Source organism: Oncorhynchus clarkii, chromosome 18, assembly GCF_045791955.1.
Source record: "Oncorhynchus clarkii lewisi isolate Uvic-CL-2024 chromosome 18, UVic_Ocla_1.0, whole genome shotgun sequence".
Taxonomy (NCBI): domain Eukaryota; kingdom Metazoa; phylum Chordata; class Actinopteri; order Salmoniformes; family Salmonidae; genus Oncorhynchus; species Oncorhynchus clarkii.
In genome coordinates, this window is record NC_092164.1 from 60599650 (window position 1) to 60624844 (window position 25195).

Here is a 25195-nt window from a genome sequence, read left to right on the forward strand (position 1 = left end):
GGTGTTCCCTCTGCTGTTTCCTGAAGTCCACAATCATCTCCTTAGTTTTGTTGACGTTGAGTGTGAGGTTGTTTTCCTGACACCACACTCCGAGGGCCCTCACCTCCTCCCTGTAGGCCGTCTCATCGTTGTTGGTAATCAAGCCTACCACTGTTGTGTCGTCCGCAAACTTGATGATTGAGTTGGAGGCGTGCGTGGCCACGCAGTCGTGGGTGAACAGGGAGTACAGGAGAGGGCTCAGAACGCAACCTTGTGGGGCCCCAGTGTTGAGGATCAGCGGGGAGGAGATGTTGTTGCCTACCCTCACCACCTGGGGGCGGCCCGTCAGGAAGTCCAGTACCCAGTTGCACAGGGCGGGGTCGAGACCCAGGGTCTCGAGCTTGATGACGAGCTTGGAGGGTACTATGGTGTTGAATGCCGAGCTGTAGTCGATGAACAGCATTCTCACATAGGTATTCCTCTTGTCCAGATGGGTTAGGGCAGTGTGCAGTGTGGTTGAGATTGCATCGTCTGTGGACCTATTAGGGCGGTAAGCAAATTGGAGTGGGTCTAGGGTGTCAGGTAGGGTGGAGGTGATATGGTCCTTGACTAGTCTCTCAAAGCACTTCATGATGACGGATGTGAGTGCTACGGGGCGGTAGTCATTTAGCTCAGTTACCTTAGCTTTCTTGGGAACAGGAACAATGGTGGCCCTCTTGAAGCATGTGGGAACAGCAGACTGGTATAGGGATTGATTGAATATGTCCGTAAACACACCGGCCAGCTGGTCTGCGCATGCTCTGAGGGCGCGGCTGGGGATGCCATCTGGGCCTGCAGCCTTGCGAGGGTTAACACGTTTAAATGTCTTACTCACCTCGGCTGCAGTGAAGGAGAGACCGCATGTTTTCGTTGCAGGCCGTGTCAGTGGCACTGTATTGTCCTCAAAGCGGGCAAAAAAGTTATTTAGTCTGCCTGGGAGCAAGACATCCTGGTCCGTGACTGGGCTGGGTTTCTTCCTGTAGTCCGTGATTGACTGTAGACCCTGCCACATGCCTCTTGTGTCTGAGCCGTTGAATTGAGATTCTACTTTGTCTCTGTACTGGCGCTTAGCTTGTTTGATAGCCTTGCGGAGGGAATAGCTGCACTGTTTGTATTCGGTCATGTTACCAGACACCTTGCCCTGATTAAAAGCAGTGGTTCTCGCTTTCAGTTTCACACGAATGCTGCCATCAATCCACGGTTTCTGGTTAGGGAATGTTTTAATCGTTGCTATGGGAACGACATCTTCAACGCACGTTCTAATGAACTCGCACACCGAATCAGCGTATTCGTCAATGTTGTTATCTGACGCAATACGAAACATCTCCCAGTCCACGTGATGGAAGCAGTCTTGGAGTGTGGAGTCAGCTTGGTCGGACCAGCGTTGGACAGACCTCAGCGTGGGAGCCTCTTGTTTTAGTTTCTGTCTGTAGGCAGGGATCAACAAAATGGAGTCGTGGTCAGCTTTTCCGAAAGGGGGGCGGGGCAGGGCCTTATATGCGTCGCGGAAGTTAGAGTAACAATGGTCCAAGGTCTTTCCTCCCCTGGTTGCGCAATCGATATGCTGATAAAATTTGGGGAGTCTTGTTTTCAGATTAGCCTTGTTAAAATCCCCAGCTACAATGAATGCAGCCTCCGGATAAATTGTTTCCAGTTTGCAGAGAGTTAAATAAAGTTCGTTCAGAGCCATCGATGTGTCTGCTTGGGGGGGGATATATACGGCTGTGATTATAATCGAAGAGAATTCTCTTGGTAGATAATGCGGTCTACATTTGATTGTGAGGAATTCTAAATCAGGTGAACAGAAGGATTTGAGTTCCTGTATGTTTCTTTCATCGCACCATGTCACGTTAGTCATAAGGCATACGCCCCCGCCCCTCTTTTTACCAGAAAGATGTTTTTCCTGTCTGCGCGATGCGTGGAGAAACCTGTTGGCTGCACCGCTTCGGATTGCGTCTCTCCAGTAAGCCACGTTTCCGTGAAGCAAAGAACTGTCCTCAACCAGAGACACTTGCGTTCAGTCAACATGGTCAATTCAGCAGTATTCATGACCGTTTCTTAGCAAGTTGGCTCTAAATCTTGTTAGCTGCTAATCACTAGCTCGCTATGTACAGTACTGAATCAGAACAAACGTAATTAGCTATACAGCCTGATAATACCAGTGAATGTTTGTGCAACAGTATTTTCTAAATCAAAAAGGAATACGCGAAGCATGAATATGTTAGCAAAATGAAGTAGCTAACAGAAAACATTTTAATGTAACCAAAGATAATTGGGTCCCCTAGGAAACACTTCTTTGGTTCCTACTAATTAGAATAATCATATTTCCATGATGCCAACAGTTCACCCAATTGTTTTGCTCTAAATTGCAATTGCAACATTTGGTAAAAAATAAGGCCTATAAGTGTGGAAATGATCTGAAATGAGTGCAGGAAATACAGAAATTGATAAACAATTTGTTTTGGTTAAATAGAACAATATAAAACAATCAGAATGGAGAAAGACCCATTGAAGTCACTTAGCATGTATGTGTTGCCACCCTGGGATCACTCACCACTCATAAAGAACATGGAGAACTTATTTTATTATTAAAAAACATGAAATACCATCATACCGCCATTTTTTATATATATATATATATATATATATATATATATATACTGGGATATGGTATTTTGGCCATATCGCCCAGACCTACTAAATGTTCACTTCAAGTCTCATATGTGGCTCTCTTGTCTAAAATAATAGTTTGCTACTTTATGTTTATAATGAATGATAGCATTGTCTGACTTGCAGTTTTACTGTCATGAGCGCCAGCTGTTTAGATACAGTTGAAATCCCTGACTGACTAGCTAGATAACTTGCCCAAACTCTAACATTTTGAAATCGCTGGCGATTTTATAATATTGCTTATTTTTCATTTCAACAAACGTTGATGCCTACAGAGTGATGGATCGATACAATGATGTGAAGATTCTTCTGAAAACCTGGGAGCAGTCATTTGTTCACGAACATCGAAGAAAGCCCAACAAGGTACTATATCTATCTAGCTAGCTATCTATAGGTAATTAGCTATTCAATTACCATGTATTACTAACCAGAGACCTACAGTAACTAACTCCTATAGTCTTTCTCACGGTTGTGTCCTATTATTCAGGGGGATATTGACGCAGCCCCAGAAGAGGCTAAAAGTAAGTGCATGCCAATATTTTAACTGGCTAAAAAATCAGATCTGAAACACAGGGGAGAAATGTTGCTGCTCTCAGGCTTGTGTTCATTGGTTATCACCATAGCAAAATGTTTTGTAACCGATTTTAAAATAATAATAAAAAAAAAAATACGTTTCTTATGGGATAAATTCAGGTAGGTCCCTCCCTGTTTTGGCCGGTTTGCTTCCGTTTGCTGCCTACTGAATAGGACTCAGGTATTCTTCTATAATTCATTTCAGTTACTAAAATGCATTGCTTTGAGTTTTGTGTTTCTGCATGTGTTTCACAGAGCTCTACAAAGAATATCGAACACTCAAGCAAGCAAAAGAAAACGGCAGCAATGGGCATACAGACCCAACACCTACCGCACAGACTCAGTCATCTGAGAAGGTAGGTTATGTTCAGTGTAATTATATTGTTATAAAACTTGTCATCCACAGTTATTAGTTAACGGTGTTTAAAGGGACAATATGTGATTTTTCTTTCATACATTTAAATGAATGATACATACCCATTTACTGCTTTTGTTAACCGAAAGGTTGCTAAATCGAATCCCTGAGCTGACAAGGTAAAAATCTGTTGTTCTGCCTCTGAACAAGGCAGTTAACCCACCGTTCCCCAGTAGGCCGTCATTGAAAATAAGAATTTGTTCTTGACTGACTTGCCTAGTTCAATACATTATTATTTATTTTGTTGTTGTTGAAGAATACCCCTTTTTTAATGTTTTCTCTTTGAAGGAATCCGATTGCTGGGGCACTCACCTGAACCGTAAGAGCATGCCGATGGCTGCTCCCAAACTGACGCTGACGCCCAAGGACAAGGAGTCCCTCCAAGCCTCGGCCCAGTACTTTGGCATGAAGCTCAAGTCAAACCTGGGTGCTCTAACAAAGGTACAGTCTGTGTGTAGTTTGGCTGTGTCTAGTTCCACACGTTGTATTTTGCAAACTCTGTTGCATACATTTGATTTTGCATCCTGTTAGTATAAATTGCAAACTGCTATTGCTAGTTAATGTGATGATGGAGATGTGGGGAATTTGGACCTCTGCCATTTTGAATATATACATTTTTCCTGCGCTATAAACTGTTTCTAGGAAAGACCTGTTTCTCTGAAGAAGAAGTTCATGCCACGTCGAACACCTCTGAAGTCCTGGAAAGACGGCCAGAGCCCAAACCCTGCAGCTGGTGCTGCAGGCAGCGATACACTGTTATCCCCTCTGCTAAAGCCAGCCAACACACGTCCACACCTCCTGGCCTGTCCAGTGCAGACAGGGACAGAACACCCACATCAGCCCTTTGAGCCAATACCAGCCTTCACGCCCTCCAAGCTGTGGTCTCCTGCAGCGGGGGCATCCTCATCAGACAGACCGGCAGGAAGTAGGGCCCAGCAGCTCAGACAGACCTTCACCAAGAGGTTATCCTCTGTAGACAGCAGCTGGCTCGAGAGATGTCAGGTGTTTGACGAGGTGGGTGTCGCGGAGAAGCCGGTTGTGGGTAATTTGTCTCTCGCCGTGGTGTCGGCGGTAGATTCACCACAGGCCAAAGGGGGAGGTGTTGGCGAGGGAGAGAACCCAGGACGTGCCGCCAGTTCCTTTGTCATTCCTTCCATGCAGAATGAAGGGACAACTCTCCTGGGGGAGAGGGCTTCCAAGAGTACCATGCCACAGGCTCTGCCTTTTTCAGACGAGCAACAGCCCAAAATTGGTTGTGGCGTAACGTCTGCAGCAGTCCCAGCCAGTCTGCGGTCCACTGGACAACACTCCTCATTGGGGTCTGGCTCCGGAGAGGGAAAGGATGGAGAAACCAGACCAGGTCTCAGAGGACAGGCCGAGGGCGGAACGTCAGAAGAGACAGCCATCGGCGCCTCCACCGCCAAGAAATCTCGAGCAAGGGCCAGAAAGGGCCGGGTAGGAAGGGTTGAAGAGGAGGCGGAGGTGTCGACGCAGCCACCACAGAAGGCCGAGGGTGACGAGCTCGGGACGGAGAAGAAAGGTACGAAGAAAAAGGCCAAAAAGAGGCAAAGGGACCTTGACACAGATGGAGAGACCCCTGACGACACAGAGAAAGAGGGGGCGGTGAAAAAGAGGAGAACCAAAAAGGTTACAGAGGCTACACTTGATGGCAGGAGTCCCAAAAAAGTCCCCAGAGTGAGGAAGAAGAAGGCTCAGACGGGTGATGGAAATGCTAGCGAGCAGGGGAGTGGTGATGTCACAGAGAAGGAAGCAGTGAAGCAGAAACCAAGGCTTCCACAGGAGAACCTCCTAGGAGAGGTGGATGAGGAAGATGTCAAAGCTGCCAGGAACAGAGGGAGCAACACTATGAGACCTAAGTGGGTTATACTCTATATTACCCTTGGACTACTAAATATTTCAACAAACAATATTATTTAGATTTACAAATTGATCTATGCGCTCTTGAGAGCCCCTTTTTAAATATATATTCCTCATTGACTGTAATTGTCATAACTATCTTATTTTTAATAATCTAATTGTTTTTGTATTAATGTGATTTTTCTTTCGCACCATCTGTCCAGACCCATCAAGAACTCGGACTGTAACTTTGTAAAGCTCAACCTGAAAAATAAGTCTCATGTCAAAGGATACGCATGTAGGGGCGCTGGCCTACGGAAGCAGGTAAGGAAACTAGTACGGTTGGTACATAATGTGCATTCAGAAACTATTCAGACCCCTTGACTTTTTCCACATTTTGTTACGTTACAGCCTTATTCTAAAATGTATTAAATCTTTTTTTTTTTACATTCATCAATCTACACACAATACCCCAATGTATAAAAAAATTGAAGTCACATTTACATAAGTATTCAGACCCTTTACTCAGTACTTTGTTGAAACACCTTTGGCAGCGATTACATGCTCAAGTCTTCTTGGGTATGATGCTACAAGCTTGGTACACCAGTATTTGGGGAGTTTCTCCCATTCTTCTCTGCAGATCCTCTCAAGCTCTGTCAGGTAGGATGGGGAGCGTCGCTGCACAGCTATCTTCAGGTCTCTCCAGAGATGTTTGATCGGGTTCAAGTCTGGGCTCTGGCTGGGCCACTCAAGGACATTCAGAGACTTGTCCCGAAGCCATTCCTGCGTTGTCTTGGCTGTGTGCTGAGGATCGTTGTCCTGTTGGAAGGTGAACCTTTGCCCCAGTCTGAGGTCTTGAGCGCTCTGGAGCAGGTTTTCATCAAGGATCTCTCTGTACTTTGCTCCGTTCATCTTTGCCTTGATCCTGACTAGTCTCCCAATCCCTGCTGCTGAAAAACATCCCCACAGCATGATGCTGCCACCACCATGCTTCACCGTAGGGATGGTGCCAGGTTTCCTCCAGACGTGACGCTTGGCATTCAGGCCAAAGAGTTCAATCTTGGTTTCATCAGATCAGAGAATCTTGTTTCTCATGGTTTGAGAGTCCTTTTGGTGCCTTTTGGCAAACTCCAATCGGGGCTGTCATGTGCCTTCTTACTGAGGAGTGGCTTCTGTCTGGCCACCTACAATAAAGGCCTGATTGGTGGAGTGCTGCAGAGATGGTTGTCCTTTTGGAAGGTTTTCCCATTTCCACAGAGGAACTCTGGAGCTCTGTCAGAGTGACCATCGGGTTGCTAATACCTGCTTTCGCTTTGTTATGGGTCTAAAAACCCATTTTCGCTTTGTCGTTATGGGTTATTGTGTGTACAATTGAATCCATTTTAGAATAAGGCTGTAACGTAAAAATGTGGAAAAAGTCTAGGGGTCTGAATGCTTTACAGCATACAGTCCCTGCCTAGGAAGACAGTACGTGTATATATGATATCAGAACATTTTATCCTGTTTTTCTCTCTGTTTCAGTTGACCATGGAGAAGTTCCAGCTAAAGGGGGAGAGGTTTGGAGGACCAGACTCACGGTTTAGAGGGGGAAGAGGCAGAGGAGGGTTTAGAGGTGGAAGAGGCAGAGGAGGGTTTAGAGGTGGCTTCGGAGGGTTCAATCGTCCAGGGGACCCCTGCTTCAAGTGTGGAGGCACAGGACACTGGGCTATGAACTGCAAGGGCAGAGGTGAGCGGTCACAGCACAGACGACTGAAGCTGTGGTAGCTAAATTGGTTTGTTTCGATGAGTGGTTCTTTAGAAACTAGTTTCATTGACCACATCACGCTTGTCTTTACTACGTTGATGCATAAGAAATACTGTGCTAAAAAAAAATATTTGATGCACCTGGGGTCTGTTGAGGAAGGTGCAACATTACAGAACATTCAGTTGGAAATGTATTTTGCTCAACAGATCTGATTAGCTGTCCTTTACATGTGCAAGAGTCATTTTCAACTTTTGAACACTTCTCCTTACTGAATACATCCCTGTATCCTGTGAATGTTATATATTGATTCTAATATATAACCCCTATTTAACCTGTTTTGCCCTTCCTGTTTCTAGTTGGAGCTCCAGTAGACAGTGCTGCTGCTGATGATGCGTCTGCGGTTGAGGAGCCCTTCGAACTGCCAACCTTGGAAGAAGTTGCCCGGGCAACGGGAACTCTGCGTTCCGAGCCTCGGGGTATGCTATTGTCACCCCTTCTGGCGATGAGATCTACATCAGTGAAAATGTTGAGGCAGGCAGATTCTCCCCCCAATCAAAATATCCCCAAGGGTGCACCCCAAATGGCACCCTATTCCTTACATAGTGCACTACCTTTGTCCTTAGCCCTATGTGCGATGGTTAAACGTTGGGCACTATTAAACGAAAAGGGTGCTATTTGGGACATATAACAGTGCATTTGGAAAGTTTTCAGACCCCTAGACCTTTTCCAACTTTTTGCTACATTACAGCCTTATTCTAAAATGCATTAAATAAACAATTTTCCTCGTCCAGCTACACACGATACCCCATAATGACAAAGCGAAAACAGGTTTTTAGAAAATGTTGCATATTTATTAAAAATGTAAAACAGATACCTTATTTATATAAGTATTCAGACCCTTTGCTATAAGACTTGAAATTGAGCTCAGGTGGGGCATCCTGTTTCCCTTGATCATACTTGATGTTTCTACAACTTGATTGGAGTCCACATGTGGTAAATTCAATTGATTGAATTGATCATCCATCATTCTTAAATGGAAGAAGTTTGGAACCACCAAGACTCTTCCTAGAGCTTGACCCCCGGCCAAACGTAGCAATTGGGGGAGAAGGGCCTTGGTCAGGGAGGTAACCTAGTATCCAATGGTCACTCTGACAGAGCTCCAGAGTTCCTCTCTTTATTGCAGAGTGGCCAGGCGGATGCCACTCCTCAGTAAAAGGCACATGACAGCCCGGTTTGGCGTTTGCCAAAAGGCACTAAAAGACTCTCAGACCATGAGAAACAATATTCTCTGGTCTTTTGAAACCAAGACTGAACTCTTTGGCCTGAAAGCCAAGCATCACTTCTGGAGGGAACCTGGCACCATCCCTATAGTGAAGCATGGTGGGGATGTTTTTTAGCGGCAGGGACTGGGAGACTAGTCAGGATCAAGACGAAGAGGAACAGAGCAAAGTACAGAGATCTTTGATGAAAACCTGCTCCAGAGTGCTCAGGACCTCCGACTGGGGCAAAGGGTCACCTTCCAACAGGACAACGACCCTAAGCACACAGCCAAGACAGCACAGGAATGGCTTCGGGACAAGTCTCTGAATGTCCTTGAGTGGCCCAGCCAGAGCCCGGACTTGAACCCGATCAAACATCTCTGGAGAGACCTGAAAATAGCTGTGCAGTGACACTCCCCATCCTATCTGACAGAGCTTGAGAGGATCTGCATAGAAGAATGGGAGAAACTCCCCAAATACTGGCGTGACAAGATTCTAGCGTCATACCGAAGACTCGAGCATGTAATCGCTGCCAAAAGGTGCTTCAAGAAGGTACTCAGTTGAAGGGGTCTGAATACCTGTGTAAATGTGATATTTCTGTTTTTATTTTATTTTTTTAAACATTTGCAAACAATTCTAAAAACCTGTTTTTGCTTTGTCATTATGGGGTATTGTGTGTAGATGGGGGTGGGGGGTGGGTGGGGGGGGGGGGGTGGGGGGGGGGCAATTGAATCAAATTTATAATAAGGCTCTAATGTAACAATGTGGAGAAAGTCAAGGGGTCTGAATACTTTCCAAATGCACTGTACTTTGGAGCATCACAATAAGCTAAATAGACAACTTAGAAGTTGGACCAATCAGAATCTTCACCATACACTCACTCACTTTGTTGATAAGGGTCATTTTTCCAGTGTATCTGTCAGCAGTGACTATTTCTCCCAAGTCTAGCTCCCTTCAGTATCCCAGAACATCTGTTTTAGCAGTAGAGACATAACCTAACGTTATGACTGTAACTACTACTCCCTGAAGGAGGGAAATGAGTTACAACTTACTATTGGGAGTTGCACTTGCGACTTCAGTTGAAGGATCTACAATCACTCCTGACAAGGCCAATGAAATGCACACCTCGCTGGAAGCCCCGCCCACCACAGGTGATAAGCGTGAGGCTCGGATTCATTCTTTCAATTTAATACCGCTCTTCACCAAGCCCAGGAACGGGCGGTGTGGGGCCAAACAGATGTTGTACCTTGTTTCCCTCCTCCAGGGAACAGTAGTTTTAGTCATAACGTTACATTCCCTTTCAGTCTGTCAACTTTTGGTACAACGTACTGTAGAGAAATAGAATTTCGCCCCAAGCCGACCCCAACGGATACTAAATGAAACTGCCCATGGCAGACCACCCAGACCTGACCCCGCCAGATGCGACAGTCTGGGTATTTCCACACGGCGCGCTGCCTAGTGACTTTCCCCTGTCCCAGCCATTAGCACCCTGTGGGCTACACTGAGGCCAGTGACATCCAAAAGAGAGAACCTCACAACCGTGATGTCCAACTCAACCCTTTAAACAACGCCCAAGACGCTGCCAGACCCCTGGTGGAGTGGGCACAATCACCACTAGGTAACCTTTGCCCCCTAGCAAAACAGACAACAAGTTTGTCACATAACCAGATATCCCGGGTCTATTCAAGGTCTCTTTGAGTAGCCTCCCATAACCGGCGGCAGAGCGCACAGCAGCCGGGTTGGGCGCCGGCAGCCACCACACCCCACGCCCAGGCGACCACCTAATCCATCTTCGCTTCCTGCACCCCGGTCCCAGCTGAGGTACCGGCATCCGGGAAAGGAAAGTCCCCATCAGTAATTACAAGCTTCCTCAAGAATACTACCATACCCCTCTTTTTTGTCGTCTCGGTCGTTTTCTTAGTCATCTTACTCATTGCTCCAGAACATTTGAAGAATAACTAATTGTTTGTGATTAGAAAACTTACGAGAGCAAGTACACACAACTTCCAGGGGTGAGCAGCTGCACACAAGCCTAAGGTCACCATGCGCAATGCCAAGCTAGTGAGCATTACACATGGTGATCTTAGGCTTGTGTGCAGGTGCTCGGCCGTGGAAACCCATTTTATGAAGCCCAGGACGAACAGTTATTGTGCCGATGTTGCTTCCAGAGGCAGTTTTGAACTCCGTGGTGAGTGTTGCAACCGAGGGAAGACTATTTTTACGTACTTCAGCACTCGGCGGTCCCATTCTGTGAGCTTGTATGGCCTACCAATTCGCAGTTGAGCCGTTGTTGCTCATTGATGTTTCCACTTCACAATAACAGCACTACAGTTGACCGGGGCAGCTCTAGCAGGGAAGAAATTTTATGAACTAACTTGTTGGAAAGGTGGCATGTTGAAAGTCATTGAGCTCTTCAGTAAGGCCATTCTACTGCCAATGTCTATGGAGATTGCATGGCTGTGTACTCAATTTTATACACCTGTCCGCAACAGGTGTGGCTGAAATAGCCGAATCCACTAATTTGAAGGGGTGTCCACATACCTTTGTGTGTGTATGTATATGTCAAGCCGAGACTTAAGTGGGTAAAATGTCACTGCTAAGACCACTCGGGTATGGTCCCCACGGAAACGATCAACGTTCATTTTCATAGATCGGGTTACGCGATGGCACCTTATTCCCTATAGAATGCCCAGATTTTTTTTTCTCCCCTGGCCCATAGTGCACTACTCTCAACCAGAGCCCTATGTAGGGAATAGGGTGCCATTTGGGGTGTACTTGGAGTGAAATACAGCTCCACAAACAGACAATGTCCAGCGAAAGTCAGAGCGATTGCGCAGACAGAAACCGATGCCCCTGTAAGCCTAAAAAAAGTAGATGCCATCTAAAGCAGTAGATGCGCATAACAGCTCCTACAATGTCTGGCACGGCAATGATGTCATGCTACTAAACTAACCTGCATGCCAAAAGGCCAAAGAGCTCATTCTTACCCCCCTGCAATTCTCTCACGCCGTTTACTTCCTCCCAGTTCCCTGCCCATAACAACTGATTTCGATTCAGTTTCTCCCGACTCCAATTCAAACCTCAGTCATAACGAACTCCACGCCAAAGCTGACTCCAGACCAGTGGAGGAGGAACTAATTAATGACATCTGTGTACATGAGGTCCCCCTGCCTGTGTGGGTCCCAAATGACACCCTATTCCCTTTTTATGATGTATTACTTTTGACCAGGGCCTATAGGGCTCTGGTCAGAAGTAGTGTATAGTAATAGGGTGCCATTTCGGATGCATACTATATCTATCTCATTATTACAGTGGCGACCCCCATTGTTAAAGAGGAGAATGAGGGTCTGGGGGAGAAGCAGCAGGAGGATGGTGGTGATGAGGTCTTGTTGAATGTGATCAGGCCGGATTACGAGCGCCTGCTCCCTCCGCCCCCCATGCAGCCCCTCTACCCCCTAGGGGAGGACGGCAAAGTACAAGGTACCCCGTTTTTAAAATTATTAATGAATGAATCTAAACGAATCAATCAACCAGTACAGTATAATTTATACTCCTTTTGACTTCCAATTAAATTTTGTTTCTGCAGCGGTGCCCTCTGAAGTTAATGAAGCACTTAAAGACTTTGGGTACAAGTCTTTCAGACCAGGGCAGGAACAGGCCATCATGAGAATTCTATCAGGTATGCAGGAAGAGGATAAAACAGTGTTTCCTTTATCGTACCTCAGTTAAGGGATTTACATGAGAAGATGTACAGATCCTGTAAGTTGCTCTGGATAAGAATGTCTGCTAAATTACTCCAATAAATGTAATGACTAAATGTAAGTAGTTGCTTTCCCATATGTATGTTTCTTGTTTGTTACAAGCAGGGCTCCCACCCACTTTCACTCCCTGTGTGTGTGGTGTCTTGGGGGGGGGGGGGGGGGGGGGGCTGAACAAATTACACTTACTTTGCAAGATAGAATATAACTTTGTCCATTGTTTTTCTATTCTCTCCAGGTCTGTCCACGCTAGTGGTGCTCTCTACGGGCATGGGCAAGTCTCTGTGCTACCAGCTGCCTGCCTACCTCTATGCCCAGAGGTCGAACTGTATCACTCTGGTGGTGTCACCACTGGTGTCTCTTATGGATGATCAGGTAACGCCCCATTACTGTAGCCCCTAGTTAACGTCCCATATCTGTAGCCCCTAGTTATACAACACCTTATTGATACAGACATTGTCTTGTGAATGTCTCAAAATAAGTGATTTGAATGAAGTACTGAAAGCATATTATTTTGTCTCCTTAGCTTTCTGGACTTCCATCCAAGCTGAAAGCGGCTGCCATTCACTCCAATATGTCTAAAAAACAGAGAGAGGTTGCCATTGAGAAGGTACTGTTATCCTCTTTCAATCCACTTAGTTAGAGCATAGTTTATCTAGGCCTAAACCTTAGCGTTTTTGCGTAATGTTTAACTGCATTGATAATTTTTGTTTCCTGCATTAGACTTCTATAGCTGTCAGTGATATTTTTGTTATTCATACTGTGTGTGTGTGTGTCTGTACCTTCAGGTGCACATTTGTATGTGTTGTGTGATACCATGAAGATGCCACTACAAGGATGTCAGTCATATTTCCATTGCTGTTGATGTCTTATCTATTGTGATCTACATGACGACAAAGTTTTCTGCTTTGTGTGTGTGTCCTCCAGGTTAAGGCAGGTGAGGTCCATGTCCTGCTCCTGTCCCCTGAGGCGTTGGTAGGTGGAGGTCACTCTGGCCCTGGCTGTCTTCCCCCAGCTGACCAGCTCCCCCCGGTGGCCTTCGCCTGTATCGACGAGGCCCACTGTGTCTCAGAGTGGTCACACAACTTTAGGCCCTGCTACCTGCGTCTCTGCAAGGTGAGCTCTGATGACCACTTCATTCATATTTACCTCTATCCTAACCCACCATTTGGGGGACATTTGTATTAAAGGCAAGGGGAGTTTTTTTTCCCAAAACACTTACTTCTTTAGAATGAGCCTGTCTCTCACTATAGCTGTAGATGGCTAGCCCGTGCGTGCCGTTCTACCCCTCAGAGTGGAAGAGCCCTGTACGTCTCTTTGACCAACTGGGTTTTAATCTAGGTTGTCAGTGCACCACAATAATTTTAGCTTGCTGACCTGAAGACCTAGATCCTCAGGTCTTAGGCCAGATTACTGAACACACGAGCATGGTTCACCAAACCACCTCCATTCCATCTTCTAGGTGTTGAGGGACCGTCTGGGCGTGCGTTGCCTGTTGGGTCTGACTGCCACTGCCACCCTGTCCACAGCCCTGGACATCGCTCAAAACCTGGGCATCACTGACCAGGACGGTGTTGCTGTCCGCTCAGCCGCCGTGCCTAACAACCTGCAGCTGTCTGTCTCCATGGACCGAGACAAGGACCAGGTAGGGTACATGCCAACCACAAGACCAGGTAGGGTACATGCCAACCACTAGACCAGGTAGGGTACATGCCAACCACTAGACCAGGACCAGGTAGGGTACATGCCAACCACTAGACCAGGACCAGGTAGGGTACATGCCAACCACTAGACCAGGACCAGGTAGGGTACATGCCAACCACAGGACCAGGTAGGGTACATGCCAACCACAGGACCAGGTAGGGTACATGCCAACCACAGGACCAAGTAGGGTACATGCCAACCACAGGACCAGGTAGGGTACATGCCAACGACACGCACAAACAATGGAGTTTGCAATTTAATCAAATTTCATTGGTTGCATTGTGCCAGGAAAGCCCAATCAAGCACAGCTAAAGTATTTGAAAGCAAACAAATGGAATTTGAACCCAGGTCTGATGCTGTGTCTCCTGTCCAGGCCCTGGTGTGTCTGCTGAAGGGAGAGCGGTTCGGGTCTCTGGAGTCCGTCATCATCTACTGCACCAGGAGAGAGGAGACGACCCGTATATCTGCCCTGCTCAGGACCTGCCTGCAGGGGGTGCTGTTGAAGGAGTCTAACCGTACAGCTAGTCAGGAGGCAGATGACAACCCTGTAGGGAAGAAGAAGAAAGCTTTGGGTACCTGTCTGTCTGGGTTTGGCTGGAGCTGGGTTGATCGGGATGTTATATTTATCAACTGGGTGGTTAGAGCCCTGATTGCTGATTGCCTGACAGCCGTGGTATATCAGACAGTATATCACGGGAATGACAAAACATTTATTTTTACTGCTCTAATTCCGTTGATAACCAGTTTATAATAGCAATAAGGCACCTCGGGGGATTCATGGTCAATATACTCCGATGTGTTGTGTCTAAGAACAGCCCTTAGCCGTGGTAGATTGTTTTTATATTTAACTAGGCCAGGCAGTTAAGAACAAATTCTTATTTACAATGACCGCCTAGGAACAGTGGGTTAACTGCCTTGTTCAGGAGCAGAACGACAGATTTTTACCTTGTCAGCTCGGGATTTGATCCAGCAACCTTTCGGTTACTGGCCCAACACTAACCACTAGGCTACCACCCCCTTGTGCCTTATTGCTTAAATATTTTATTGGGATGTTGATATTCACAGAAGTCTAGGTAAAGGGCTGAATCCTGTCTTGAATCATACATTAATGACAATGGAGAATAGGAATTTTGGAAACTGGACAATTTGCATTGCTCTGATGCCGTTGTCAAAAAGTCTCATCAAAGTGCTAGGATCAGTTTTCCCTTTTAGATCATATTGAATCAGATTATATAGATATGCTAGATCAGCATTGCTACTCAGAGATGCTCTGTGACTATGGGCCCTGACACCTCTCTCTGCTGTTTGCCCTCAGCCAGGAAGAAGATCCGTAAGCCTCTGAAGTGGATGGCTGAGTCCTACCATGCCGGCATGTCGTCCTCCGAGCGCCGTCGCGTCCAGAACAACTTCATGTGTGGTGAGCTGCGAGTGGTGGTCGCCACGGTAGCCTTCGGCATGGGCCTGGACAAGTCGGACGTGCGCGGAATCGTGCACTACAACATGCCCAAGAGCTTTGAGAGCTACGTGCAGGAGATCGGGAGGGCAGGGAGAGATGGGGAACCGGCCCACTGTCATCTCTTCCTGGATCCTGAGGTTCTGTCTCCTCTCACCTTTTTCAGTCGTTATTTATTTCATAGTGTTTATTTACTTTTCATCCAAATTCAAATGTGTTTTGATGACAATGTCTAGTAAGTAATAGTTAAGTGATGAATTGATATTTGGTGAGCAGTGTACAGGGGCTGTGCTACAATACTTTTCTTCAAATTATTAGGTTATTCACAAATAAATATATTATTCAATAGAGTGCCAAGACATATGTGTATGCTCATTATGTTGATTAATCCTACGTTCTTGCCTGGTGGTGTTGTAGGGAGGAGACCTGCATGAGTTGCGGAGGCACATCTATGCCGATACGGTGGATTACTATACTGTGAAGAAGATAGTGCAGAAGGTGTTTCCTCCCTGCAGGTGCAGACAGATCCACCAGAACCAGCAGGACCTAGCCAGGGTAATGTTGGTATACTTACATATTCAACTTTTTTTCTTCCCTTCTCTCAGGTCTACAATCATCACACATTAACAGCCTATGACCATTATGTGAACCCCAATTTAATGTTTAGGATTATGTTTTTTTTAAACAAGATGTATCAGGCACAAACCAAACAGTATTTACATTTTTTTTAAAATTCTAACCATGTCTTAGACTCAGGAGGAGGTTGATGACTCTGAGATGATGGAACTGATGGACACCTGTGATGAGAACCCAGTTGAAACACCGGAACACACAACAGAGACTGGTCAGAACACCCCCGTCGAGCAGTTGGAACAGGCCAAAGTTCCTACTGAGGATGTATCAACTTTTCAACCACTGGACGGGGAGCAGAAACACCCATCAGAGTCAAGTGTTCCAGTTCCCCAGAGAGGCGAACATGAAGAGGAGGAGCAGACAGGGGGAGGTGATGATTGGCCCACGACTAGGGTGTGTCACACCCATGAGAGGGCCATATCTATGCAGGACACTGTGGAAGCCCTGGACATCACTGAGGAAGGTAGGTACCTCACTATACTGAACACAAGACAGGTGAAATATTTTCGCTTGTATAGTTGACTCAAGGATCAGAAACCCGTAAATAAATAATTAGAATGATATCCCACTTTTAATTCAGCTTTTCTTTGTCAAGACCAGTGAGTCTCCCGCCTTTTCTTCAGATATCAGACTGTATTACACAATAGACTTAAAATGATTGAAGTTCTATCACTGTGTCTGTCAGGTTTGGAGACTCTGCTGTGCTATCTGGAGCTGCACCCTCAGCAGTGGGTAGAGCTGCTCCACCCCACCCTCTCCAACTGTAAGATGGTCTGTTACAACGGCCCGCATCAACTCCGCAAACTCACCAAAATGTAGGACATCACAAAACCAGGGTCATAGAAAAACGTGTTTAGAAGTTTTGCAATGGAGTTCTGCACAGTCACTCAACACCTGGCCAGTCTGTTACAGTAGACCGTTTAGCTGTACCATACAAAGTCCTGTTTGCTGGGTTGTGTTTTTATATGTAGGTGTGTATTTCATACTCGTGATGTTATTTTGGTCCAGTAAAGGCAGCGGGACATGTGAGCGGTTTGGTGTTTTCATGTACAGGCAATAGATGACTAATGTTTACAATGTGCTTAAACTGTTTTTGTGTAGGTAAGTCATGTTTACAGTACCAGTCAAAAGTTTGGACACACCTACTCATTCAAGAGTTTTTATTTATTTTGTAGAATGATAGTGAAGACATCAAAACTATGAAATAACACATATGGAATCATGTAGTAACCAAAAAAGTGTTAAACAAAACAAAATGTATATTTTAGATTTTATATTCTTCAAAATAGCCACCCTTTGCCTAGATGACAGCTTTGCACACTCTTGGCATTCCCTCAACCAGCTTCATCTGGAATGATTTTCCAACAGTTTTAAAGGAGTTCCCACATATGCTGAACACTTGTTGGCTGCTTTTCCTTCACTCTGCAGTCCAACTCATCCCAAACCATCTCAATTGGTTTGAGGTCAGGTGATTGTGGAGGTCAGGTCATCTGATGCAGCACTCCACTGCTTCTTGGTCAAATAACCCTTACACAGCCTGGAGGTGTTTTGGCTCATTGTCCTGTTGAAAAACAAATGATAGTCCTACTAAACTCAAACCAGATGGGATGGTGTATCGCTGCAGAATGCTGTGGTAGCCATGCTGGTTAAGTGTGCCTTGAATTCTAAATAAATCACTAACAACCTCACCAGCTAAGCACCATCACACCACCACCTGCATGCTTCACAGTGGGAACCACTCATGCAGTGAACATCCATTCTCCTACTCAGCGTCTGACAAAGACGGCAGTTGGAACCAACTCAAATTTTGACTCATCAGACCAACGGACAGATTTCCACTGGTCTAATGTCCATTGCTCGTGTTTCTTGGCCCAACCAAGTCTCTTCTTATTGGTCTCCTTTAGTAGTGCTTTCTTTGCAGCATTTTGGCCATGAAGGCCTGATTCACCCAGTCTCCTCTGAACAGTTGATGTGTCTGTTACTTGAACTGTGAAGCATTTATTTGGGCTGCAATTTGAGGCTGGTAACTCTAATGAACTTCTCTGCTGCAGAGGAGAACTCTGGGTCTTCCTTTCCTGTGGCGGTCCTTGTAAGAGCCAGTTTCATCATAGCGCTTGATGGTTTTTACGACAGCACTTGAAGAAACTTTCAAAGTTCTTGAAATGTTCTGGATTGACTGACCTTCATGTCTTAAAGTAATGATGGACTGTCGTTTCGCTTTGCTTATTTGAGCTGTTCTTGCCATAATATGGACTTGGTATTTTACCAAATAGGGCCATCTTCTGTATAGCCCCCCCCTTACCTTGTCACAACACAACTGATTGGTTCAAACTAATTAGGAAGGAAATAAATCCCACAAATGATCTTTTAACAAGGCACACCTGTTAATTGAAATGGATTCCAGGTGACTACCTCATGAAGATGGTTGAGAGAATGCCAAGAGTGTGCAAATCTTTTATCAAGACAATGGGTGGCTACTGTGAAGACTCTAAAATCTAACTCTTTTTTGGGGTTACTACATGATTCCATATGTGTTATTTCATAGTTTTCATGTCTTTATTCTATAATGTAGAAAAGTCCAAATAAAGAAAAACCCTTGAATGAGTAGGTGTGTCCAAATTTTTGACTGGTACTGTATGTTGAGGGGTGGAATCTGCATGGTGATGATGGATATGTGCCGTCTGATTGGCAGCTGCCCACCTGTTGCCGTAGTGTTAGCCCGGAAACGGCTGGCAGGGGAGCGAGTGGAGACCTGTGATTCGGTCGACTTTGATGTGGTGGAGGTGGCAGACACTATGGGCTGGCAGCTGGGTCTGGTGAAGAGAGGCCTCAGACAACTACAGTGGGCCACAAACAGAGGTGTGTTTTTATAGTTAAAAAATGCAAACTACAGTGGAGTATAGTCAAAGATGGGTATGATTACAAATATAATATTATTTCCTACAGAATTTAAAGTGTGCCTGTGTGAGTGTTACATTTGGATAAAAGAGTGGAAAAGTATAATTATTTCTATCTCCATATCATACATCTCCTGTCTTCTCCAGGAGTCTTGGTGGAGTTCTCCAACCTGTCCTTCTACTTCCGTTCCTACGGTGATTTGACCCCGGATGAGATGGACCGGGTGTGTGAGTTCCTGCATGGCAGGGTGGTGGCCCAGGAGAGGACCAAACTGTACCAGCTCAAAGCCTGCTTCAAGGCCTTCCGCAGGTCAGCACCAACCTACACTACACCAGTATTCAGAACTCGTACCAACACTAGGTTGCACTACACCAGTATTCAGAACTCGTACCAACACTAGGTTGCACTACACCAGTATTCAGAACTCGTACCAACACTAGGTTACACTACACCAGTATTCAGAACTCGTACCAACACTAGGTTACACTACACCAGTATTATAGCAACAAATGTGACCGTAGACACATCCTGTTTACCTGATTTTCATGGCTTTGTAGGGCTGTTATTGGAGCTGTTAACACAATGGTGCTTGAAGTATGTTTAAGACATTGATATTTATACACGTTGTGTGTATTAGCCTTAACTTGGAAAGGTCTCTGCCTGCATTGAGTTCTGCCACGCTGTATGTCTTTCTGCAGCGTTGCATTCAAGAGCTGCAGTTTCTGTACGGACAAGCTGGACGAGAGCAGAAGCCTGAAACTGAAAGGGCTTCTGGGGGATTACTTTGATAAGAGGAGAGAACTGGACCTGAGCAGGAAGTTCCAGGAGGAGAAGGATGGCGAGGACGAGGAGGAGCTGTTGTTGAAATGCAAGGTTTGTCTGTCCTTAAAATTCCCTGAAGGTTTTTACCAAGTGTAAGTGAAGCTAATGCCTTTAGCGAATTCTAAATGTAATAAAGTACCCGTATAATGAATGACCTAATAGAGCTGAATCTGGTAAGAACAGGACTTTTCCATTTAGAGTAATGTAGTGAGTTTACAATATTTCTACTTTATATTGTATGTCCTTGAAGTTTAAACGATACTTATTTTTACGTGTAATTGTTCTGTTTTTACTGCATGTGGATTGTGTAAATGATTTTGTCTAAATTCTGTTTATTGTTGTCAGCACCATTTCACCAGGTCAGACTCCTGCCTGGTAAATGTACTATGCCAATAAAGGTGATTCTGATGGCTTTTGTTGGTCTTCAGATGAAGGACTTCGAGGGTCAGATCAGAGCAGATATTCAGAGTTTCCTGGGCAACCGCAGTGATGAGAAGTTCTCTGGCAGAGCCGTCGCTAGAATATTCTTTGGAATTGGTGAGTTTTCCTTTTTAAATATATATATATTTTTTGCAAACATCCAGAACTACTTCAGTGTCTAATGGTACAGTATGCTGGCTCCTTGTCACTAGGGGGGGTGGCTTGTTTAGTGCCATGTGTCTGAACTGTATGGGCTCAGTCGTGCCAGTCAGTTTTATGCAGTCAGTGATGATCATTGATTTTCAATTTGTGTTACATTGTCCAACTTGAGCCTACATGATGTAAGGTCATGCAGTTTTTGATGCAGTCCACTGCACCAACTGCACCCTGAAGCCATTGCAGGAGGTTCATTCATTTAGTGTTTTTGCTTGACCCACTCAAACATGGCCAAAGACGTGACTGAAACTGGAACCAACTTTGTGGCCTTGACTCATAGCTACACTACAATAGTGTAGGCCTAAGAGTATAGAGTGTGATATTTAATTTCTCTGTCTAACCTATTGATTGTAGACATGTGTTTTCAGTGTGAGGGTGTGATACAGAGGTGGGGTAGATAAAAGTTTATTTCGTGTGACGGATCAGCTAGTCTGAAACACCTTAACAAAGGCGAGAGAAATGAACAGACCGGAGGCAGTGGTTGTGGTTCCTTTTCTTTCGGATTGTCTCTAAACAATCAGCAGCAAACTAAACGGCCGTGGCCAAAAAACAACAAGCGGCTCCCCTTGTCTTTAGACTATCGTCTACACGTCATATTTACAGGGCGAACGCTTCCCTCTATCTATAGCCTGCCTTGTTTAACATAGAGCCAAGGTGCGTCAGATGAAGAAGCTTTCTCTGAGGTATGAAAGTCTGACGTCCTCACAGGTCCCCGTGTCTGCTTCCAATCCCACCGAGCTCATCTCCTGGCACACCTATATAGAGGGAGACGCCAAACCAATCAGTGGGCCCAGGTGTGTACTAATTGGCTTTACACTGTGTAGCTGTCCCCTGAGGAGGGTGCTGCCATATCTTCCCCCAGCTGGTCACTGAAACCTATAAACAATGGCTGCTATATTGACACTGCCAAGTTGAAATAAGACTTGTTTTTGGAAAGCCGCTTTAGTAAGTCAACTGGAACGCCCTCTATGGTGTCAGTAAGTCAACTGGAACGCCCTCTATGGTGTCAGTAAGTCAACTGGAACGCCCTCTATGGTGTCAGTAAGTCAACTGGAACGCCCTCTATGGTGTCAGTAAGTCAACTGGAACGCCCTCTATGGTGTCAGTAAGTCAACTGGAACGCCCTCTATGGTGTCAGTAAGTCAACTGGAACGCCCTCTATGGTGTCAGTAAGTCAACTGGAACGCCCTCTATGGTGTCAGTAAGTCAACTGGAACGCCCTCTATGGTGTCAGTAAGTCAACTGGAACGCCCTCTATGGTGTCAGTAAGTCAACTGGAACGCCCTCTGTCTTTTGTTTTCAGGGAGTCCATGTTACCCAGCTCAGACCTTCGGCAGGGACAAGAGATACTGGAGAAAATACATCCAATTTGACTTTAATGAAATCATCCGCTTTGCTATTCAGGAGATCATTCGATTCAAGTGATGAAATACCTACTCTATCTAAAAAATAAAAAAAGTAAATGTTAAAAAAAATATATATAAAAATAAATCTTACCTCTGCTGCAACCATTTTTTTTATTATTTATAAATGGCTGTTTTATGGTGTGGTTTCTGTATTTTTTTCATGTTTGTTTGGTGTACTGTACATTTCATGTAATGTTCTTTGTATGCCAATTTAATAAAATGTATTTTGTACGAAATGTAAGGGCTTGATGTTATTGAAACTTGTGTAATGCTCAGAACACTTTGAAGGTTGAAAAAGGTTCTCGGTCAATGGTTGACTGAGTTTTACAGTATGGGTCAAGTGCATTGCATTATTATAGTAGCTACACTACCGTTCAAAAGTTTGGGGTCACAGAGTTCTAGGCAGAGTTCCTCTGTCCAGTGTCTGTGTTATTTTCCCCATCTTAATCTTTTCTTTTTATTGGCCAGTCTGAGATATGGCTTTTTCTTTGCAACTCTGCCTAGAAGGCCAGCGTCCCGGAGTCACAATTTCACTGTTGACATTGAGACTGGTGTTTTGCGGGTACTATTTAATGAAGCTGCCAGTTGAGGACTTGTGAGGTGTCTATTTCTCAATGTGTGTTTATTTTATCTGAAAAAAATAACCTTTTGAGAAGTTGTACAGCTGTATGTCTTTCTTTTATAACTCAAGATAATAAACCTTATCTCTTTGTCGACTGTGAACTTTGTCAGGTAGCATGCATTCACTGTATGGAGAGCTATGTTCATATGCTTGCAGTCCCTGGCAACTTTGTTGTATGGGAGAGGGTTATCTGTGAAACAATACATTAGAAATAGGAAATTATAATTTTGTCTATGGGAATTGTCGTGGCAAAATGTGTATTATAATGTCATTTTTTAAGATGTTATAAAAACCATTTTATCAGATGACTGTGTTCTTTGATAGCGGGACGTTATAATTTTAAGGCTGACAGGTCACAGATTCACTGTATAGTATCTTTGATTACAGGTCAACGGTGATCCTCTAGACCAGGGGTGGGTAATTCCAGTCCTCATGGGCCTGATTGGTGTCAGTTTTGCCCCAGCTAACACACCTGACTCCAATAATCACCCAGTCATGATATTCAGTTTAGATTGCAATGTGAATAATCAGCTGTGTTTTCTAGGGATGGAGAAAAAGTGTGACACCAATCAGGCCCCAGAGGACTGGAGTTGCCCACCCCTGCGTAGGGGGTTGGCCCACGTGGGGGGAAATGTTGACATGCAAGACAATGGCTCAGCACACTTTCCAGAAAACAGTCTCTTTCAAACTAGGGATTTTGTGGCTCTTTGGGTTAAAACAGTAATTCTGCTCATAGATTATGAATGTATGAACTACACATTGACACACCCAGCCCAAAGCAGGAGGTTTAAAAAAAATAAAAAATAAATACTAAGTAGTTTCCAAAGAACCGGAGCATGTCTTTTTAAGTTGATTTAAACTTACAATACAGACATTTTGTAACTCTTTTGTTTTGTTACAATAACATACCATACTCAATATTTTCAAGCTGTTGCTACATAAGTATATTTACAAATGTAATCTTTTTTTGGGTGCAATTAGCATATTTCTTTGTTTCTCCCAACTACAAAAAAAACTACAACTTCAGATCCAATTGCATAACAGAGAATACATTAGAGAGCAATGCTCTTATCTCAATAAGCTCTCTCACTGCAGAATTGGACACTTATCCACATTTTATACAAATGTTAAATTTAGTAGTTGTTCCAAAAGTGTGTGTGTATATTTTAACATTTAAAGGGGAACTCCACTCAAACTATCTTTTGGAATTGGTTTCATTAGTCTACTTGATAGAGTTCCAAAATGTCTTGCATGTCAGAAGTCAAGTTTTCAAGTTATTGGCCTTTCAAGAAACGGTGTCACCGGCCACATCCTGATGGCGCTAAATGTTGTTGGGGCAATTTGTGGCATTTTTAAAGTTACAACAGAGAAAAGAGACAACATTTAAATTAAAAAGTCATTAGTACCAAAAAAATGGCACTATTTTTCATAGGAAGGCAAAAGAGCCCGTGCAGCACCCTTAGGGCCCTATCTGTGCACGTGCCTGATGTTCAGAGTATAAGAGCAGTGAGAGAGACTACTGCCTCCTGGGAGATTTTGTTCCAGGTATTGTATGTCTGATTAAACTGTGTTGGCCTAGATAACAAGATATGTTTGGCTGTTTCTTTTTTACAGGCTTAAGGAAGAGGTTTAGATGGACTTTTTCAACAGCTGGGTGAGAGGATGACCTTTATCATAAACTCACCCAGTCCTCTTTGACCTGTATGAGCAAGCTCCTGTTTCTCAAACCTGTCTTTTTTTTAAAACTTTTTTGGGGGGACACTCTTAAAAAAACAAGAGATTTCATCCTGCAAAATGTATTTGAAAAAACATTGCTTTAAATGATTTCCACCTTTTGGGTACCTCATTTGGATGTTCATACTTACAACTAAAGACCCTTCAAACAGTTTCATGTTTGACCTCATTTCCTGCTGACCATTGACACAAGGATGTGTTTGGTAGTTCTGCCAGACCAGCCTTACCTGGGCCAGTCACTGATGTGGTGTAGAGCGAAGTCATCCGTGCCTTAATCATTGTGAGTAGGGCCAGGAGTTTCTCTTAGCCATGGTCAGGAAAAAGTATTGGCCCTAAATATGAAACCCAATCATCCAGTCACACGGTCAGTGCATATGTTGAATGATGTCCATGGAAAGTACGTTTAGTCCACATAATGATTATACATGGAGAATGGGGCCTCTGAATTAATTCATCAGTCAACGTCCTCGACTATGTTGGCTGTTTCAAAAAATATATCAATCAATTAATGTATCAGTATACATTTTTTACATAAAGGTTCTGTAGAAATGTGTATTTGTTTTTACGCTGTCGGTAATGGTTTGTGTTACATCATGTTTATTAATTTTCCCAATACACAATATTTTAGTAAATGGGAATGTTAGTTAATAGATTCGTTTTCTTCATCCACTGGAGAGAGAGCAGGCAGAAAAAAATTCCCATAAAGGGTCATCAGGGTGTTGGTCACCATTGAGGATGTAAGTGAATCACTTGGCAGTTGACACACATTTTGCCTGTATTCTTCGCAACATGTCTTATTGACATAACTCTTGCCATTATGTCAGCTTATGTCAGCTGAGTGTACATTGAAGACAGGTGATTTTGGACCAGTACCCCATATTCAGGTGAACTGCAATGGTTTCCTATTTATGGACTGTTAGCGAAGCGCAACTTGTCTCTGGACCAATCAAAGGCGAGCTAACAGGTCAAGGAAATCTGTAACTTAGCTGATTT

The 25195-nt window shown here is 44.5% G+C and overlaps 1 protein-coding gene across 1 annotated transcript; it reads left to right on the top strand.

Moving 5' to 3' along the window:
• The first annotated feature begins 3541 nt into the window (after nucleotides 1-3541).
• Nucleotides 3542-21978, top strand: LOC139372750 (ATP-dependent DNA helicase Q4-like). The gene is made up of 22 exons (XM_071112551.1): nucleotides 3542-3617; nucleotides 3965-4117; nucleotides 4319-5553; nucleotides 5758-5857; nucleotides 7055-7259; nucleotides 7634-7753; nucleotides 11849-12016; nucleotides 12123-12215; nucleotides 12533-12669; nucleotides 12821-12904; nucleotides 13222-13410; nucleotides 13757-13939; nucleotides 14372-14570; nucleotides 15314-15591; nucleotides 15869-16006; nucleotides 16202-16547; nucleotides 16770-16899; nucleotides 18777-18943; nucleotides 19129-19291; nucleotides 19681-19855; nucleotides 20233-20341; nucleotides 21744-21978. The coding sequence occupies exons 2-22, from the start codon at nucleotides 4004-4006 to the stop codon at nucleotides 21863-21865; spliced, it is 4455 nt and encodes a 1484-aa protein (XP_070968652.1). The 5' UTR covers nucleotides 3542-3617; nucleotides 3965-4003; the 3' UTR covers nucleotides 21866-21978.
• Nucleotides 21979-25195: the final 3217 nt, after the last annotated feature.